This window comes from Myotis yumanensis, unplaced genomic scaffold (genome assembly GCF_028538775.1).
Source record: "Myotis yumanensis isolate MYYU_CA2020_CCGP unplaced genomic scaffold, mMyoYum1.0.hap1 SCAF_2, whole genome shotgun sequence".
NCBI classification, from domain to species: Eukaryota; Metazoa; Chordata; class Mammalia; order Chiroptera; family Vespertilionidae; genus Myotis; species Myotis yumanensis.
Genome location: NW_027223753.1, coordinates 56,873,453 through 56,895,291, shown reverse-complemented (window position 1 = coordinate 56,895,291; position 21,839 = coordinate 56,873,453). Strand labels below are relative to the sequence as shown.

Here is a 21,839-nt window from a genome sequence, read left to right as displayed (position 1 = left end):
TAGGGTTGAAGCCTGGGAATTTACAGTTTTAGAAAGTTCCCCAGAGAAAATATACAGATATCTGCAATTTACTTTGAAATGTGTAAGGGTAAAGAAACTGGACAGATAGAAGGACCGATTTGTGATGAGACAAGTTAATGTTAACGGTAGAATCTAGGTGGTGGATATACAAGTGTTCACTATAAAATTCTTTCAGCTTTGCTGAATGTTTGAAATATTTTCATAATAAAGAGATGATCTTCAAGAAAATTCCCCTGGTGATTCTGATTATTAGCTCGATTTGGAACTTCTAGACTAGAAAATCTAAGGAAAGCAATTTGCTGTGAACTCCCAGTGGTCACTGCAGGGAGTCTTTTTGGTATTTAATATTTACAATGTAATAATGCTGAGATAATGGTTCTATCATAAATGAATACTGGATAAAATGATGGTGGATAAAAATCCTCATTGCCTTACCAATAGCAGAGCCATCCTCTCCCTTGCAGATGAAGTGAACTTTCTGTTTTCTCAGCATCAGACCAGAGAGAATAGGAGGGAGACTGTGGCCTATTTGGTACCAACGGAGTGGGTCAGAGACAAACCTGTTTGAGTTGTCATTGCAGACTGTTCAGATAAAGATACCTGGTTCACAATGCTTTTGACTTGATATTTGATCTAATAAGTATCTTCTCTCAGTGTTTCATTTGTAATAATTTATTTAACCCTTACAACTATTTGCAGTAGGTGAAATTGGTAATCTATTATGCAGATAAAAAACGGTGCCCTAGGGCGCACTCTGCCTTGGTAACTGCTAATCTCCAGAGCTTCTCCTGTAAGGAAATCAAAGCTGTTGTTCAGAAATGTAGCACAGTCTTTAGTCAACCAGGAGCGGGGCTTCCATCATGGCCCCATAGGGTTGCCCGATGAAATACGGGAATCCAGTTCAGCATTGCATGAGACATACTTACACTAACACTGTCATTGTTTCTCTAAAATTCAAATTGAACTAGTTGTCCTTTTTTTTTTAAAAAAATATATTTTTATTGATTTCAGAGAGGAAGGGAGAGATAGAAACATCAATGATGAGAGGGAATCGTTGATTGGTTGCCTCCTGCAAGCCCCCCACTGGGGACCGAGCCCGCAACCTAGGCATGTGCCCTTGACTAGAATCGAACCCGGGACCCTTCAGTCCACAGGCTGACGCTCTATCCACTGAGCAAAACCGGGTAGGGCGTCCTGTTTTTTGTTTTTTTTTTAATTAAATCTGGCAACCTTATAAGGCCCCACCACTTATTAGCCTGGAGATTTCATCTCTGTTTTGACAACTCCAACAGTCTGTGATTTTGGGAATCAGTCAGCTAAAACCTACCACAATAACAGTGAGACATATGAGATGTCTAATTAAGAAAAACTCTGAAATTGGAATTTATAACTCTAACTCTCCCATCAACAGAAGACAAGGAAGGTTCAGGTCTTGGGCGAGACGAAAGGGTAGGCACTCGGGTGGTGGTTTCTCAACATTTCTGCCCTATACTGCTGGGTGAGCTCCTACAGTTCATAACATGTTGATCCCATCTCCATCCTCACCCCATCTCCATCCTCACCCCATCTCCATCCTCACCCCGTCTCCATCCTCACCCCGTCTCCATCCTCACCCCAACTCCATCCTCACCCCGTCTCCATCCTCACCCCACCTCCATCCTCACCCCATCTCCATCCTCACCCCGTCTCCATCCTGACCCCCTCTCCATCCTCACCCCGTCTCCATCCTCACCCCATCTCCATCCTCACCCCGTCTCCATCCTCACCCCACCTCCATCCTCACCCCATCTCCATCCTCACCCCGTCTCCATCCTGACCCCCTCTCCATCCTCACCCCGTCTCCATCCTCACCCCATCTCCATCCTCACCCCGTCTCCATCCTCACCCCACCTCCATCCTCACCCCGTCTCCATCCTCACCCCGTCTCCATCCTGACCCCCTCTCCATCCTCACCCCGTCTCCATCCTCACCCCATCTCCATCCTCACCCCGTCTCCATCCTCACCCCACCTCCATCCTCACCCCATCTCCATCCTCACCCTGTCTCCATCCTGACCCCCTCTCCATCCTCACCCCGTCTCCATCCTCACCCCATCTCCATCCTGACCCCCTCTCCATCCTCACCCCATCTCCATCCTCACCCCATCTCCATCCTCACCCCGTCTCCATCCTCACCCCAAATGGACAGAGACCAGATTTCTGAACTACTCACGAGGAAACACCACTGCAAACCTGCCCTTTGTTTCTTCACCCAGGGGTCTCCAGGGCCTGTTCCAGACACAACCCACCCAACGTACAGACTGCAGCCTCCCAAAGTTGCCTCCTCTGGCTCTGCTAGTTTTGGTCTCCGAATTCTTCAACTTCATTGCTCTGTCTCTTCCAGATTCTTCTCAAGCTTATGAAACCACCTTATTTCCTATTTTGTAGCCTTTCACCTATGATCTTAGGCATGCATTAAATGAATATAATTGGCTATTCATACTTAGTCTCTCCCTCCTCTTTTTCCTTCCTTCATAGAACATAGTTTTCCTCCACTGCAAAAGAAATATATGCTCCTTATTAAAGATATAGATAATCCAGAAAAGTAAAAGGAAAAAAAATTCTCATGACTCTGAAGGTTACTGCTAAAAAGACATTTTGTTTTGTTTCTTTGCAGCTTTTTCTCTACACATTGTTTTCTGGTTTTATTTTCATTGGGAATCTGTCTGCTCTGATATTTCTCCTTTCGGGCTTCTGTATTCTCATCTGAAAATAAGCTCACTGGACTTGATAAATTTCAAGGTCTTTTCCAGCCCTACCAGTCTATGTTTTTGTTTTTGTCAGAGAACTTGGAGAATATTTGTGCTTGCAACCTATTTTTGTACTGTAGAAGAAAGTGAGGGTATTTAAGACAGGCAGGGACATATTTGGTGGGTGTTAGTTGGAATACACCTGGGGTTTTGTGTTCAATGTTGGGCCACACCACAGAAACTGAAAGTCTCCTATGCTGTGATGAGAATGCAAAATTGATGTCACCTTTCTGAAGGGCAATTTAGTAATATTGGTCAAAAGTCTTAAAAGTTTCCACATTAATGGATTTATCTTAAAGGAAAAGAAATTTATTTGTTGCATAGATATTACAGTATTTTTAATGAAAGCAAAAAATTGGGGGGAAATGCACATTATGAATAAGCTGAATAAATTGTAATATAGCAATACAAAGGAATAATATGAAGTCATTAAAATGATGTATTCAAAGAAGACACATACAAATGAATACAAACAGTATGACTCCATGCATATAAAGTTCAAAAATATCACACCTATGGCATTCTTTGCAGTGGGCGTTGAATAGAAGAGGCTGAAGGGAGCCTTCTGGGATGCTGGTTATGTTCATGCTTGATCTGCATGTTAGGAAGATGGGTATGTCCACTGAGTGAAAACCCATCCAGCTAAACACTTATGATTTGAGTGTTTCAGTTTAATTACAAAAAATCTTTAAAAAATGACATAGGATATTGTTTTATAATTTTGGAAAAATGCTCATGGTATTTTGTTAAGTGTAAAGAGGTGCAATGAGGTGCATCATCTCGTTTTGATGAAAAATGTGTACTTCTGACGGAGACTTAGGAAGACCATCCTAAGGACAATAGCTGTCCAACAGAAAGAGCCCTCTCATCTGCAGGGGAGACCAAGAGATGTAGCCAGTGCCCTCCACGAGGGCTCAAAGCTAGGACAGTCCCTTCCAAGTTCACTGACACCACAGTGGGGCATGAGAGAGGAGGGATGGCATTACGGGGGCTTGGGGGGCGTAGCACAAGAGGCACTGCTGGCAGCTCCCGAAGAAGCAGTTCCAAAGTAGGGCTGCAGCCTCTGTCTGCTGGCCGGGCTGCTGTCCTGGCTGTGAGGGTGGACTCTCCACCTCTCGGAGGCCCAGCCTAATTCTACTTCCTGTTGCTGCCATGGACATGTGGTGAGCTCGGTCCTACTAGCGATTATTAACAACCAAAACTTAAAACAAAAGTCAAACCCACTTTTCCCACTGTCAGGAGAAGGAAGCCTACATGAGAATTAGAGTAGAAACACAATTTCTATGCTCTCTTTTATTCTAAAAAATTAAACCTCACGATTTTTTAAATAGGCACATGGGTATTTGGAATATACATGTACCAGCCTCCCTTGCAGATGAAAGTGTCCTTGTGACAAATGGGATAGAAGCAGAAATGGTGAATACAACATCCAGGAAGTGACCCAAAAGGGAAGAAGGATGTCTTTCTCCCCCATTTCCACTTTCCTGTTTTGTTTTTTTTAAAATATATTTTTTAATTGATTTTTTACAGAGAGGAAGGGAAAGGGATAGAAAGTTAGAAACATTGATGAGAGAAAAACATCGATCAGCTGCTTCCTGCACGCCCCCCACTGGGGATGTGCCCGCAACCAAGGTAGATGCCCTTGACCGGAATCAAACCTGGGACCCTTCAGGCCGCAGGCTGACGCTCTATCCATTGAGCCAAACCGGTTAGGACTCCACTTTCCTGTTTAATGGACTTAGGGCGTAATGGCTGGAGCACCAGCAGCTATTTTAGGATATGAGGTGACTCTGGAGAAGCCACATAGAAAAGTAATAAAATAGTTTCTTATTTTTGACAATGGGTGTTTATTTACCACAACTGAGCTTGGGAAACTTGGGGACAGTCACTTTATCTGAGCTCCATCACATTGCATTCCAATCCATCCATCCACCCACCACCCACTCATTCATTCATTCTAATTATATGGAATGTCTACTGAGTGCTAAGTTTCTCACTGCTTAGCAGTCTCTTGCTTTTTCAACAACACATGTTGGAAGGAGGGGCACTCTCAGGGCTTGCCTCAATAGCTCCACCAAGACCAAGCTGAGGACTTGCAAGAAAACAAGATTGTATTCTACATGCTGCTCTGCCCATGCCAGTTCCCCATGCATTTACTACAAGAGTTAGTCCAAGCAGGAAACTATGCCATTGGACTAAGTAGGTTCCTTCCATTTTAACCCGAGGTCATTCAGCTGGTGTGGATGGACGAGTGTGTGGCCCTAACACAGTGATCAACTTTCTGCTAGAAGGCATTTGTCAAAGCATGGGAGCGCTATGAGGGACGTCTTTAGTCAGTGCCCCTGACAATACGAGAAAAAATACTAACTGGGTCACAGGAACCTGTCATGCTAAAGCCTTGATCACCTGTTGGTTGGTTTAAATATAATTTATTTACAGTTAAAAAGATGCCCTGAGACTCTTATTTCTGGAGCTTGGAGCAAAATGAGAGGGAAACACTTTGGAATGCTACATTTAAAATTATTTTAGCTGAAACCGGTTTGGCTCAGTGGATAGAGCGTCTGCCTGCGGACTGAGGGGTCCCAGGTTCGATTCCGGTCAAGGGCATGTACCTGGGTTGCGGGCACATCCCCAGTGGGAGGTGTGCAGGAGGCAGCTGATCGATGTTTCTCTCTCATCGATGTTTCTAACTCTCTATCTCTCTCCCTTCCTCTCTGTAAAAAAACAATAAAATATATTTTAAAAAAATAAATAAAAAAAATAAAATTATTTTAAAAAATTGATTTTTAGGGAGAGAGGGAGAGAAAGGGAGAGTCGGCTGCCTCCTGCATGCCCCCTACTGGGATCAAGCCCACAACCCGGGCATGTACATGTGCCCTGGCCAGGAACCGAACCAGCGAGGAGGACACCCAATCACCTGAGCCAATGGACCAGGGTGGGAAGGCTACTGTTTGGAAGCTAAAACAGTCACCGTCCCCTGAACCGCTGGCTTGTTATCCTGCTTCATTCCTCAGTGCTAGATACGGTTCCTACACTAAAACCCAGGTTGTTGTGCTGTAAACTGCAGGATTGTGTTACAGGAGAAAGTGCAGCCTTCAGACAGGCTTACCTTCAAGGCCCAGGAGACACTTCCTCACTTCCACTCGCCCTGATCCCAGCCAACCATTCTGCTCCAGGTGAAACCCCTCTTAGCGTCAGCCCCTTAGGGAGTGTTTAATTTTAACAAAGGACAGCAGAAACAGATACAGGAACTCACCCACCCTCTTCACCTCTGTTATAGTTCCCCCAGCTTATAGGTACCCTATCCTCATTCCAAACACTGCTAATCCCCCTTTCTCAGGATCCTCTCTTTCTTTTAAAAAAATTTATTATTGTTATTATTATTATAAGTTGTTGTTAATCCTCACCGAAGATATATTTTCCATTGGTTTTTAGAGAGAGTGGAAGGGAGGAAGGGGAAGAGAGAGAAACATGGACGTGGGAGAGGCATGTTGGTTGGTTGCCTCCTGCACATGCCTTGGCCAGGGCTAGGGATCAAACCTGCAACCCAGGCACATGCCCTTGACCTGAAATCGGACCCAAGACCCCTTGGTGCACGGGGCGACGCTCTCACCACTGAGCCATGCCGACCAGGGCAGGATCCTCTCTTTCTTATTGGTTGTCTCCCCTCACTTAGCGTATGACAGTTATGTTAGCTAATGCTTGTCGAATATTTACTGAGAGCACAGATGTGTTAACTCATTCCATCCTCACATCACCCCTGTGACCCAGGTACTACCATTCTTCCACATTGCAGGCGAGAAAACTGAGGAACAGTGGATAATGTTCACAGGAAAGGCACCCATGATATGTCTTCTCAGTAAAGATGCAGTGCACATATTCTGAAATCAGTGTGTGTTGGGAGGGGGTTCAGAAATGGTTCAGATATTTTTATGGATTCAAATCGTTTCCTGTTTTGAGGTTAATGTAGAGTTTCACATAATTGGAAGAGGCATGGCTGGGGCATGCAGAGGTCTGTTTTATTGATGTTCATTGGATGTCTTGTTATTTTGTTTTTATTTTCAGACATCACTGTTAGTTATACAGGAAAGCAAAGGAAAGTAGAAAATGGAGGCACATATTCAAATTATTATGGCAAACTCTTCCCTCACCCACTATACTCCCGCAGCCTCACCTACATTTTGGTCTCTTTACTACGTATCTCCATACACTTTTAGAGCATCGGCCTTGAAGTCTGAGCAACTTGAAAGAAAGAAAGCCATTTCTTCAAGAAAAAGAAAAAAAACTGGCAGCATTTGTTGCTAATGAGAAAATCCCAGTCTTCAAGCCCCAACCTATCACTTACCAGTGAATTATTTAACTCTCTGTCTTACTTGAACAATTAGGATGGTGGTACGACTCCATGGAGTGGATACAGGCACTAAATAAGATATAAAGTGCCCTGGCCGGTTTGAATCAGTGGATAGAGCATCAGCCCACAGACTGAAGGTTCCTGGGTTCGATTCCGGAGAAGGGCATGTACTTCGGTTGCAGGCTGGATCCCCAGCCCTGGTCTGGGCGTGTACAGGAGGCAACCAATGTGTCTCTCTCACATCGATGCTTCTCTCTCTCTGACTCTCCCCCTTTCTTCCACTCTCTAAAAGTCAATGGAAAAATATCCTCGGGTAAGAATTAACAACAAAAAAAGAAATGAAGTATTATATATAGTGCATGGTATGTGCTAGTGTTCAATCAGATTTATTTTTTATTTTCTTCCCGAGTCGTTTTTATTTTTATTTATTTATTTTTAAATATATTTTATTGATTTTTTACAGAGAGGAAGGGAGAGGGATAGAGAGCCAGAAACATCGAGAGAGAAACATAGATCAGCTGCCTCCTGAACACACCCTACTGGGGATGTGCCCACAACCAAGGTACATGCCCTTGACCGAAATTGAACCTGGGACCCTTCAGTCCACAGGCTGATGCTCTATCCACTGAGCCAAACCAGCTAGGGCTCGTTTTTATTTTTTTAATTTAACCAAACACGTGAGTCAATTCCACAAAAAAAAACATTCAACCTGAGCCCCAAGAAAATACTCTCTAAAAATTAGACTTATTCATTGAAATACTAAGTTTTGAACAAAAATGCTCATTGCTCCAGTTTTTCTCCAGGGAATAAATGGGAATAGTTGCTCAGTGGTTAAAAATGCCCAGAATAACACAAAAATACTGTACAAGTACCTCTCAAAGCTTACTACTTAAAAGCAGCTTATCAGCACCAATGCAAGGTACACAAGGCCATCTGTGTCCCCAACACATTGAAATCCAAGCCATTGAATGATGACTTGATCATTATGCCATTAGCATCGCACCTCATCTGTAAAGTCAGATCATTTTCCAAATTGAAGCACTACTACCAAGGCTTTGAAGAGGAATAATGGGAATTCAGGTGATAGGCAGGCTGTGAAAAGCAGACAAGGGAAAAAGAAGCCATAATAGATAGTGATCAAGAGATTAAAAAAAAAAGGAGAAATGTTCCAGAAAAAGTTGTGAAAGACTCTGGGAGCCTATTAGTGGGATATAATGAGGGTATTTTTACATTTTCCAGATAATTTTTCATTTCCAGTAATGACCGAGTCCCTGTCTTACATATTGGCATAATTCTCTATCTTGTGTGAACAACCAAAGCCCGTAAGACCTTTTCAATCCTTTGATCACCAGGCTCTATCCTGTGACATCCCTTATCTGAGCTTTGGAAGGTGTGTCTATAAACAGCAACTGAGCTGCTTTCTTCCTGAACACAGAGGTAATATTCTCAAAACATTCAAAGGGCCAGCAAGGTCCATCCGTGCCACCTTTGGGCCACTTTCCCAGAACATTTCCCTCCACTCAGATGACTGTCAGTGTTATTGCCCACATCCATCTGTAAGTATTTTGCAAATGAGCAAAAAATAGCACCCGCTTAGGGCGAGAGGTGGTGGAAGGAGGGAGTTGATGTTGCTTGTTTTCAGCGAGGGGGTAGCAGCTCCATGGAGTAAGGAGCATCTGATGAGGCTCCTAATTAACCTGAAAACCCTCCTGCCACAAACAGCAACGGCAGCAGCCTCCTTGTCCGTTCCATTCCAGGAATTCCAATTGCTGTTTCGGTTGTTATGGAAACTGACCACACTGCTTCTTAAAGAATTCATTATTCCAACAAATATTTGTTGTTCTAGTCATTATGGGGCATCTAAATGAGCGATGCAGACACGAGGGATGGAGGAGCTCAGGGGTGGAAGGCTGGTGATTAGAGAAGACTTCACAGGGAGTTAGGACTCAAACCCCTCCTGGGGCATGATTAGCTAGGGGAGAAGACAGTGCAAGTAAAGAGATTGCCAAAAGCAAGAAACATTCAGATAATAATGATGCAGGAGGGGTTGGAGTGGAAGACTTGGGGTGCAGTGGGAAAGGGGAAAGACACATAGAGGCCAGTAGGGAGAGGGCTTTGAAGGCCAGTCTAAGGAGTCTAGACCTTTCTGTGGATAAAAGGGAACTAACAAAAGGGCTCTAATAAAGGGAACTTTGAAACCAGGGGAGAGCGCCTTAAGGACATTCGTTTTATCTTATGACTAACAGTGAGGCTGTCACTCTACCCTCTGCTAATACTACATAATACTATAGCTCCACTGTGGCTCTGGTAGAGGCCAAGATAATAATTTAAAAACTAAAAAAAACCCAGCCATCTTCTCATCTAGACAAAACCACACTTGTTTCACTGACATCAACTGACTCTTGTTTATGAAAACTCATCAAAACTGCTCTGTATGACATCCTGAGTATTTTCACGAGCTCAAATTGACCTGCAATAATAAGACAGCCCCCAAACATCATTCTGCCATCTGACGAGAAGTGTTTGGAACCAAAGCCTTAATTTTCAAGCAGAGCCCAGTAAGTACCCTAGAAGAAGAACTATTATTTTTCCTCAGATCACAGTGGCTTTGTACCTTTTACTGCCCACACAATAAGCTGAAATATTTTTTTTTTACTAGAATAGTGACTGACCATTAAGTTGACATACTGGAGAGGTTGTTTGGATAGAAGAAAAGCCTTTTGCTCAGAGCAGCAGTTCTGAGTGTGATCTGTAGACCTTCTGGGATCTCAAGCTTTGTCTGACGCCAAAGATTTTATATTGTGTTATTTGACCTACAGGGCACAGGATTGAGGGACAGGGGAGCTGAAATCTTTAGTTATCCTAGACAGATAGAAGTGACGTTTGAAAATACATGTCAAAATTCAATGGTGAGTGCTAAACTATGGGTACATATGAAATAATATTCATGTTAGAGACAGTAACAACCACCACAAAATATGCGGTATTATTTTTAGAAGCCTTTTCTGCACCGTATTTTTAAAAATGCAGATGTCTAAAGGATCATTCCTTGGATTCCTGAACACCAAGTTTAAAGAGGCTCTCCTCATCCTAATTTGGCCCCTAAGATAAAAGCGAAACAGAAAGTATAATTTATTGCATCTTGGCCTTGATGCCAAGAAAACTGAGTAAAGTTTATGGGGAAAGGAAAATTTTCTTTGAAAATATGATGTGTTTCTCTTTGGTAAGGAGTAGAAATAATGCACTTTTACTTTCTGGAAAGAATGCAAAATAAGTTTGGCAAGAATCCATCCAGATTCCAAGGTCAAGTCAACTAGAGGCAAGTAAGTCAGATATAGAACCCAGGTTGGGCTCAAGAATTGTTACTGCTTAACACATGTTCTTTTGGCTGGAATTCTTCCTTTCTCTCACCCCCCGTAAATCCCTTCAATCATCCCATCTCTTCCTTCAGTTCTTTGCTTAAATGTCACCTCCAAGGGAAACCTTCCCTAATTACCCTGTATAAACTAAAAACCCAATGCTACCCCAAACCCTCCGTGTAAGTTTTTCTATTTCAGCTCTTTGTAGCCTTTCTAATTTTGTGATAAAACTTTGATTTGTTCTTCTTTTTCATCCAAGATGGAAGCTCTGAGATCCTTGTTCATTGCCCAGCATGGGTCCAACACCCAGTAAGGATTTGGCGGGTGACTGAATGTGGGAGACAGTCCAGGGTAACAACCCACACAAATGAGTGCTGAAGTGGGAGGGCCCACTGAGAACCCTCCGTTGTCTGAGCTGAAAAGATACAAATCCAAACGCAACATAAAACTGTGCAGATGAATGCAGCAATCCGAAAGCTGCTGGGTGTTATCTTAACTAAAAAGGAGGCAAGACTTCAGAGGGTGAGAAATGAATAGCCTTTTCCCCTACCAAGTTGTTATTATTAGCAATTGCATTAGAAAATTGAGGGCTGTTACTCACCAATCATGAAAATAATTTTACACTTCCTTAAATCTTCCATGAAACCTTTAAAGTAAGAATAATTGAAGTTATTGGCAGGAAGTACTGTATTGAAACCCTGGTTTTGCTCATGTTACGTAAAAACCAAAATCTTGTAGTTTTACTTGATAAGAAGCTTGAAGATGAGTAAGTGTGTTAATAGTCCATAATGAAACGACACCAGTGACCATTACGGCCTATTCCTAGACCCAGGTAACATATTTTCACTTAAACACAAATGATCACCTTTAGGTAGTGAAACTAATAAGCCATTAAATAGCATTAATCACAAATAAAGATAATTTTTAAGAAATTACTTAAAAATTTCTTAAGTGTCTCAGTTGTGAGTTACTTCATATTTTTAAACATTTACTAATCTCTCTTTGATAAAGAGAGTCTCGAAGACAATAGTTTACAAATAGATACTATGTACAAAAAAATAATGCTATTTTCCATTTAAGGTAGAGATATAAAATTTATTTTAAAAATAAATGTATATAAATAATAATAGTGAGTCAATTTAGTGAAAAGTATTATGTGAATAATATATGGCATAATAAGTAGTATAGAGATAAAGCAAAAATCACAAAGGTGACAAGTGAAGACTGAATTTTGGGAACCACTGCTTTAAGGCAAAGGTATGATTAGACATCTTGGCAAAGTGGGAAACCCTCTAGAGTTTGTGGAGCCCTAAAAGATGCTCAGTTGTCACGTGCTGTAGTAGGCAGCCAGGAGGGATGGGTAGACATGAGCTCCATTTTTTATCCTGCTGTCACCTGACTTGATTTAGGCAAATGACTTCTTTTCCTTGCACCTCAGTTTCCCCATTTGTAAAATAAAGGTGTTGGACCCAATGGTCTCTAATTGGTTCAAATACCCATGACCTGTGGTTCCTGTAAATGAATAGGCCACATGAGGAAATGGCCTCCTTTGTCCCTGGGCCATAATTATGATGCTGTATGTTTAAGATATCTTCCTAAAGTAAACCAAAATCCTAAGAGACCATGGGTGAGAGTGAGGGCCCCTGAAGAGATGGCCACAACCAAAAACTTGAACTGGGAATGGCTCTGGGAGCTCCAATCTCAAGGCTCAGAAAATGCCAGTGGTTACTGCTTGAGTCTGGAAGCAGGGGTGCCTCAAATTCGAAATATGTTTAGGGTGAGGATCTGAGGGTAGAGAAAACAGCAGCCCCACCCACAACTGCTTCAGAGAGGAGCAGGGACAAATATTGCACTTTTGCTTAAGGCCATCAGGCTTCATTTATGAAGATTAGACTTTACATGCAATCAGGAGTTGAACCTGTTACCACACGGTGAGAGTTAGCAGGCCGCTTACTCAACTGTGCCAGGGCAGGGGCAGCCTTCCGCCCTGGACCTGGAGCGTTTGGGCAGGCCGAGAAGGTGTGGGCTCGTTCAGGATGCTGTGAAGTTCAGAGTGGGATTCAGTAGAAGCCACTTTGGGAGACACTGTTCCGACCTACAGGCCATCCTGGGCAAATGGGGACGGCAAAAGCTCAAAACACAGGCCTTAGGAGAATCAGAGAAATTCATCATGTTCAAGTCCTTCTCCAACTGGCTAATTTCTGAGCAGCTTGGTCTCACACCCGTGGGGGTGGGGGTGGGGACGGCAGGCTGATTCCACAAACAAGAACTTCCAGAAAGGTTTCTCTGTTATGCTTAGGCAAAGGCCGGGCAGAGATTCTAAACCAGTGGGTGGGTGTGGACTATGGTACCAAGAGTTAACATTCAAAGTCATGTTTTCAGAGCACCAGGCTAGACAAACAAAACAACATCGAAGCTGAATCCTTCCCTCAGCTGGACAGATGTGGCTACAGATAGAGTAGGAGGAGACAATTTTGAATACTTTATTATTCTTGTTAACCCTATTGCTAAGGGAGATACTTTACAAATTGCAAGATACGTTGACTAGACAGTAATATATTGCAATGTAGGATACTGTGGTTTGTTCCACTTCATGAAAAATTTCCATGCAGTTTTAAAGTAAAGACACTGGAGTTCAAAGGTATTGGTGTTTTTGTTGGAGCTCCAGGCCCCTGGGGTGTGGGGGTTCCTGGAGCAGCCCTCTCAGTGGGGAGAGCCCAGAGAGTGGGGCAGGATGGAGTTAGCCCTGGGCTCCTAGGTGGAGCTCCAGGGTCTTTTCCTGGTTCAGAAATAACTGCTTTTGCTCATCCTATGGGTGTGAGTTGACTAAAGTGACAGGTAGAATGTAATTACCTGGAGAGAGAGAGAAGGTTTTTATCTCCCATCTTGGTGGCAAAATTACAAGTTTTACACTTTAAATAAACTGATAGGACTCTGATTTATACTTCATGCCTTATGTAGATGCTCAGTACTTTGGAAAGTTAGGTCGTTTTTTCTGAGTTATAAAACTTACTTTTAGTGAAATTGGGGTAATTCATCTATATACTCAATTCTACCTTTTGCGGGAATCCACTATGAGCTGAGTGAAAGGCCTAACAACAGGGGGACGGGGGAGAGAGAGAGAGAGAGAGAGAGAGAGAGAGAGAGAGAGAGAGAGAGAATGAGAATGGACATGAAGAATTGGGTTGGGAATAGAAGGGGAACAAGTTAGGGGAGAAAGAGCTGGAAGCAGAGGAAAAAGTGAATTTGGGGTCTTTGAAGTAATTTTTTTTTATACTGAAGGATGATTTTTGTTGTTGTTCTTTTTAATCAGAGATGCCCCAGTCTCTTCACAGAGTAGCCCATGGAGACTGGCAGAGTCCTATGTAATCTGGAGTTTTCTATTCAAGGCAAAAACACATAGATGCTCTTAACCTGTGGGACCAGAGGGTCATCTCACGTCCTCTGGAATTCCAGTTAACTTTATGAAGCTGAGCATCTTTTAATTTATTTGCAATCTAGGAAAGTGGCTCTGGTTATTATTATTATTATTATTTTTGGTATATGTATCCTATTACAGTTTTTAAAAATAGTTATTTTTTAAAATTAATAATGGTACATTCAGGTAATGTAGCCATTACAAATTAAGGTTATAGAGAGTTTTGAATGACATGGGAACATGCTTATGATATGCACAAAAATTGGAGGTAATATTTGTATTATATACATGTGTATTCTCAACTCTGTGAAAATAGGTATATAAACAACACTCTGGAATAAAATGTACTAGAAATGTTAACCATGACTACTTAGAGTCCATAAGGTTTTAGATGATTCTAAATTTCTACTTTAAAAAGTCTTCTATAATGAATGTGTTAATTTTATAACCAGGAAAAAAGGGCAACTTTATTAGGCAATCAATCAATCCCTATCCAGGTGGGTCTGAGTTCATTATTTGCACTTGACTCATGTTTATGTGCCTTTCCCCATGAATCCCCATGATGCCATTTGGTGACTGAGATTTTCACATACTGCTATTGCCATTATCAAATGACACTTTATCACCTCATGCTCATGGATCAGCGCAGGATTAGAGTTGGGGCTATTTAGAAAGCTAACTCACTTGTATGTATTCATAGTCAATACAAACATATTTCCATGGACTATAATGATAACATTTATTACAGAGTGATAATGTTAGGAGGTATTTTACTTAGGGCAAGCATGAACCTTACCTGTTTTGAACAATCTCAAGTTCAGATAATGTAATCTATTTTCAGTTTCATGTGTACCTAATTGTGGTTGGATTTTTTTATTTTTATTTTTATTTTTTAGTTTTTGCAAGACTTTTAACGACAAAAATTATAAAGCAGTATAATTTGGGTGTTTCTTAGGTTGCATCCAGTGATACACTGCAGAATAGTAACTACTATCCAGAAAAAGGACTTGTGTTTTCAAAAACTGAAGAACGTTTCATTAACGTTAGCTAGCTCTCTCTGCTGCAGGACTTGCGGGAGCCTTGCTGTGCTGTTCTATATGCGACTCTTCCGAGGGCGATTGAGTGTTAGTGTTTCCTAAACATAGTTTCCCAGAGCACCCTCTTCTGTTCTCTGGGCTGGAGGAAGTGCATCTCTTAGGCATCCCTTTGCTTCTTCACATGGACCCAGAGGGGAGAGAGGCACAGAGTTCCCCTCTTAACTGTGTTCTCTGGCTAAGGGAAAAGTGCATGTTGCTGGTAGTTTATTATCTCTTTGCTGGTGATTAATAAAAAAGACACATTCTAAGCCACTCAAGTGACAAGTTTGCTCAGTAAAGAAAACTCACCTCCTGTGGGGTCCTCTCCAAATACATTTAACTGGTCATCGCCCTGTTTATAAAAAAATAAAAATATTAGATGATAAGACTAACAGGTATTGTGTTAAACTTCTTCTTTTTGTGTGTGTATGTGTTAAACTTCTTGCCAACATTAACATACTTAACCTTCCAAACAACTCTATGAGGGAAGCCTATTATGACCTACCTTTACAGATGAAGAAACTCAGAGTTTGAGAAGTTAACCTGTGCACCGCCACAGAGTGGCGAGGAACAAGCCCAGATCTCCTCAGAGTTTATGCTTGTTTCTTAACCTGTTCAATATCCTGCCTCATTTTCTTGGCGCATAACCTATTTGTGGTCAGAAAAGCTGATTTCAAGAAGGCAAAACCTTCCAGGACCCGAAACTCAGATAGGGCAGTCACAGCTGTTTCACAAACAACTCTAACTTAAAGCTGGCCTTGGCCAACTTTCTGTAAAGGGCCAGGCAGTAAATGCTTTCAGCCTTGTGAGCCATATGGTCTCTGCAGCTATTAAATACGGACCAAACCTTGCCAATCTCTGAAAACGAAAGCATGAAATAAGGCAAGTTGGGACGACCAGCTTTGATTGATGTCTGCCTTTTAAATTTCCGTATTATTTTTTAATCAGACAGCTACTCCATTTTCCTTATAGAAGAACCCATGGTGTTTGGAAAAAATCCTGAAAAAAATTTATATAAAGGCATTTGGTGAGAATTTTTGATCCCACCTATGTCTCCATCCATCCCATCTCCCAATTCCTCACCCCTTATGGGTAACCACTCATAGAAGTTTATTTTTTATTTATTTTTGTATCTTTCCAGATACACAGAAAAACTACTTTCAGATATCCATGGATACACTTAACTATAAATATATAATCTTTATACCTCCACTTTGTACATAGAAAGAAGCATACCTATATTGTACATGCATATGTGTTTATATTGACATACTAATCTATGCTGTTCTTCCCCTTGCTTTAAAAATATATTATTTTATTGATGTGAGAGGAAGAGAGAGATAGACACACCAATAATGGGAGTGAATCATTGATCAGCTGCCTCCTGCATGCCCCACACTAGGGATCGAACCAGGAATCAAACTGTGACCTCCTCATTCATAGGTCAATGCTCAACCACTGAGCCACACCGGCTGGGCTCCCCTTGCTTTTTTACATATCAATATTTCCCAGAGAACGTTCCATATTAGCACAGAATGTTCTCGGTTGTACAATATTCTATTGTATGGACGGTCCCATAGATGTTCCTTTATGATGGACCATTGAATTGTTTTCAATCTTGGACTATTTTTGAAAAAGTAATATAGTAAGTAACTTTATATAGAAGTCATTTCATACACCTATAGCTGGAGGATAAATTCCCAGAGATGGGGCTGTGCAACCAAAGAGTAAATGTATTTATAATTGTGATAGATTTTGCTAAATTGCTCTTGCTACTGAGGTTGTGCTATTTTGCAGGGACAGCCTCGGCCTCTGATTTGCTTTGATGCAGGACTCAGTTAAATGAGGTTGCCTGGTTGCATTAATGCTCCTCTGAAAGAGCTTTGTCTGAGAACAGAGCCTTGCCTTCCTCTTTTAGAACACCTGCCTTCAGGGCAGCTCTCCTGCTTGTCTTCTTAGATTTGCCTGTGTATCCAGAACGGTTCCAGGTGGACAAGAGTACGTAATGGAGTGGTCATTCAGGGACACATCTGCATTAATTAACTCTCTTCTCTGAGTAGAAAAAACTTTGATTATTCCTCGGGAGCCTCCCTCCTCCCATTCCTTTCTCTTGCTGAAATCATTGCACTTTGGAGCTGGGAGTATAGGTCAATCACTGAAAATCCAACCCTACCATCTGCCTCTCCCATTTTACAGATGAGGAAAAGATGGTTAGTGAGATCAAGCGAGGGGCCCATGGTCATGTCATCGGGTCTTTAGCGATGCCATGGTTGGGATGGGAACCACATGTCTCACCATGTAGCAAGGCTCCTAGAAATTTAGTCCCATCAGCTTAGCTACCACAATGGACCTGTTAGTGTCCTGCGCTCACCTGGCTGGTACAACCACCTCCCAGCTGCTGCTAAGGGCTCACCAGAGCCTGGCTCCTTCCTCAGGCTGGGTGACTCTGGTATAAGTTGTGCCTCAGTGTTCCCCTCAAGATCAGGCTGACCCCAGCAGCAGACCAGCAGGGACCACATCTTTGCTCAGCTACTACCCCTGCCCTAGCCTAAGAGCGTCCCTAATAACACACCTGCAAGAATCCCCAGCTGAGGCTTTGCTTCTAGGGACCTATTTGAAGCCATTCATGTCTGCCTTCAATGCAGCTACATAGCAAGAGGCCTAATAGCCTTTGCTGGAAAAGGACTGTTCAGACTCTGCTTATTGCTTGTGAAACAGCTACTGAATCTATCCAGGTAATGTTAAGAGGAAGCCACTGAGTCCTGCCCCTCCCTGTTAAATATTATTGTTAAGTTATCAGACTCACACCCACCGGACAGGCTAAACTGTAGTCTTTCTTGTGCCTGGTTATCATGTTTTGCGAGTTTGAGGAGGGTTAATCTCAATCTATAAAACAATGCGCCATGTTTAAATGGCCTATCAGACCTCTATTTGGCTGCTTGAGTCTGACCTGTTTTTATCCACAGCCTTCTATGCTGTTGGCCCAAATGCTTTAAATCAGCCCTAGTTTTATTTCTATGAATGCATTGATCGTGAACAGGTTTCTGGACCGTAGACACAACTGTCATCGGCTCTGCGCCAGAAATGTGACGCGCTGCGCTGACTGACACGAAAGCCCAGGTGAATGGGATGTTTGACTGGAGGCTGTTATTTTCTAGTGATGCTCAGAATAAACCTCATGATTCCAATGTGACTCTTTTGTAAATAAAACTATTCTGGCATCACACACACACACACACACACACACACACACACACCGACAGCCAACGAAAAGCAAAAGATGCTCTACAGCTCCTGGAGGCTCTTTCTGTTCCAATGTGAGGTGTATTCTGCATGAAAGGCATTGATTTTGGAATGTCAATTATATAAGGAGCAAACTGTTATATAGGCTTATTCCAAAAATATCTGACAAGGTGTTTACATCCAGTTGCATTGTAGCTGCGTCTTCAGCGAGGTGTATTTTGGAAAAACACAACCCACTGATGACCAAGTGCCACCCTGTGTGCCTGTGGGTGCTTCTTTGTGTCACAGCCATTTACTGTGTGGCTGCTACATCCAGTCAGCACGTTGTCACCTGTCAGTCTGAATTGTGGGGTCAGGCTCTGTGACTACAACGAGACATTGATGACTTGGGAGGCATGATGCAGGCTACATATCTGAACAAACTGACAAAGAGGGATAGTACAAATATAGGCACAGATTTTATGTAAGTGCCACTTATGACTCATAAGCCAGGAGCCAAGGCAGCCCGCAATGATGTGATTAATACTGGTGAGGGTGGGACAGCTACAGCCAGACCACATACACACACACACACACATTCAGGCGGCCACATCTTCTGAGCTTCATATGTGATGATATGTTGGTGATTGATGGGGAAAAACCGGGAATCCTGCTGAAGTGCCATATTTAGAGCCTCACAATGGGGTTCAGGGTTCATGGGGAAACGGGATTTGGGTTACTGCTTTGTTTTGGTCTCTGTCCCCTCGTCTCCAGTCAAGCCAGAGCCACAAGGAGAGCAAAGGCTCCTCGCACGCATCCAGCTCTATTTCCCCGTGCAGATGTGGAGGCAAGAAGCTGCCTTTGCAAGGCTGGATAGTGGTGCTAATTTTAGAAAGAACGTTAGTAGGTGTGTGTGTTTTCCTTTGGGATCAGAGCTCTAGCATCACCGTGAAGTGCAGGAGGACAGGGTGCGGTGAGCGACTACATGGCACAAGTATAATGAACGCCCATGGTGCCACCTGGAGGCAGGACATGTGGCGAAACGGCTGCAAGGAACTGTCAGGAAGATAGTAAGGCCACCCTCGGCACAGGATTTATGGCTTAAACCAGCAGAGACCAGCTAGATCCGACATGGAGACTCATGTCACCTAAGGGTAACCTCTAGTATCATTGTACGCTCATTGCAATAAACAGAAAGATCATAGAACAGCTGTTCTCAACCTGTGGGTCGCGACCCCTTTGGAGGTCGAACGACCCTTTCACAGGGGTCGCCTAAGACCATCGGAAAACATATATATAATTACATATTGTTTTTGTGATTAATCACTATGCTTTAATTATGTTCAATTTGTAACAATGAAATTGGGGGTCACCACAACATGAGGAACTGTATTAAAGGGTCGCAGCATTAGGAAGGTTGAGAACCACTGTCATAGAGGGGCACAAAATGACTGTAGGAGCTTCTCTGAGAAATCTCCACCCCTTTCCCCGGAAGGTCCTGATTATTCCTCCCCCTCATTGAATACCCTACCCCGCAGTTAGATGAACCTCAACCAAGGAAGCAAGTTTCACTAGAGGGGAGTTGCTGTGTGTGTGAAGTAGCCCATTCTCGGTCTCAGTGCTTCACTAATAAGCTCACTTTCCCTTTAAGCTCCCCGCTGGCTCATGTTTGAATTCTTTCCTCTGCGAAGCCAAGAGCCCTCCGTGGGCCCTGGGCCCTCGAGCCCCCGGAACCCTGGAACGCCTGCCTCAATATGAATGGAGGCAAAGTGGGCTCATTTGCTAAGAGAGGGACGGAAGTTGGATCCTGGCGTTTTGAAAGAGCAGTTCTCAGGTTTTGCTGGTGAGCTGTTGATGAAGTTTTGAAATTTCTTGGTTCATCAGCAGAAGGTTATTGGAAAACGGAAACATAACTACATTTTATCAGCAGGGAGGAGGGAGACTGGTCCTTGAGAAATGTTCTGAGTGTTTACAGTTCTCACTAAAGCCTGTTTTCATTTAAAGCAATGGGCAATTTGGAAAAAAAAAAAAGTATGGGAAGTGGTATATAATTTACTTATACCCAAGAATTTATTTTACAACAAGTACCATTTCTCTTTCACTGAAGTGTACACCATTAGAAGTCTGCTTGCTGTGGAAGTTCTTGTATAATCGAGTAAACAGGGAGGAAAAATATAGGGGCTGCTAGGCGAACCTTCTCTCAGTCTTATTAAATTGCAGGTTCTCTAAACGAGCTGCGCTAAATAGTGGTTCACAGTTCTCTAGGAGGAATGGTATTTTTCTTCTTTTATGTATGAAGTGAATATATACATAAAAAAGTAATTTAAATGTTCCCGTCTCTAATAAGGAATTTTAAAAAATACTTGTATTTTCATATTTTTTTATAGTATGTTTTTATTGATTTTAGAGAGAGAGAGGAAGGGAGAGGGAGAGAAAGAAAAACCACACGCATTGATGTGAGAGAGAAACATCTATTGGTTGCTTCCCATGCACACCCCAACCTGGGATTGAACCCACAACCTGAGTATGCACCCTGACCAGGAATCGAACCGGTGACCTTTCGGTGCATGGGATGACGCTCAACCAACTGAACCACAACAGCCAGGGCTCTAATAAGGGATTTTAAAGAAAACACTTTTTCCCGATGTTTTCCTATAAATTCCTGTTTCCACCTCACTGCTAGAGGAGTGTGTGAAAAACACCTTGGTCTCCTCTTCTATGTCAAATGGGGCACCGTTGTCAAGCAGGGCTTTGTCAGGCTGGTGGGGTGAAGCAAGGGACGAAGTTCCCATTCTGATCGTGTCTCATTTAAAGGGAATGTTAGCCATAGAGCCACACTGGACTAGAGTCTTACCAAGGAGAGTTATTTGGCTTCTACCTCTTTGTTTTCTGAGTCCCTGTAAAACAGTTAAGCTTAGCTTCAACCATTGGGACCTACAGAGCTTATTGGCCTGTTTCTAGCAGTTTTAATAGGTTCTATGAAAATACAGACTCCTTATGACATACTCTCGGCAAAATGGAAAATCAGGTTAATTAATAGAGTAAAACACACTAGATGTATGTTTATGTGTTTTTCAGAAAGAGACATATCACCCAGAGGAGACAGCCATGGTTCCACCATCTCTCTTTAAAAAGGAAGTAGGCTTGGGGCAAGGTAGGTCTGTAAGGAGTGAGCAGGTGGAGGGCTCGCAGGACTCTGACATCTCCTCCTAATGCCTCTTCCTTCTGACTTCTTTGCTCATCACGGGTGTACCTCCTGCTCTCTTTGCAGCCTGAAGCACTTTCCCCCACCATCAATGGGAAATTCACTTGTTTAAAAAAACGTCCAAATGCTGGCATTGTCCAGAAAAATTTAACAGGTTTATATATAACTAGAGGCTTGGTGCACGAAATTCATGCACTCAGGGTGGGGGTGGGTCCTTCAGCCAGACCTGTGCCCTCTCACAGTCTGGGAGTCCTTGGGGAATGTCCGACTGATGGCTTAGAGCTGGCCTAAGCTGTCAGTTGGACATTCTTAGTGCTGCCATGGAGGTGGGAGAGGCTTGTCAGCTGTGAGCCTGGCTTCTGGCTGAGCGGTGCTCCCCCTGTGGGAATGCACAACCAC

General features: G+C 42.8%; 1 protein-coding gene across 2 annotated transcripts in view; it reads right to left on the bottom strand.

Annotated features, from left to right (window-relative positions):
- The window catches only part of AK5 (adenylate kinase 5), a 189,644-nt gene that overhangs the window by 27,790 nt on the left and 140,015 nt on the right, over positions 1-21,839 (bottom strand). For both annotated transcript variants that reach the window (XM_070405402.1, XM_070405403.1), the window contains exons 9-10: positions 15,323-15,365; positions 11,121-11,165 (exon numbers count right to left, since the gene is read on the bottom strand). In XM_070405402.1, the coding sequence (XP_070261503.1) occupies positions 11,121-11,165; positions 15,323-15,365 (88 nt within the window). The remainder of the gene's footprint in view (positions 1-11,120; positions 11,166-15,322; positions 15,366-21,839) is intronic.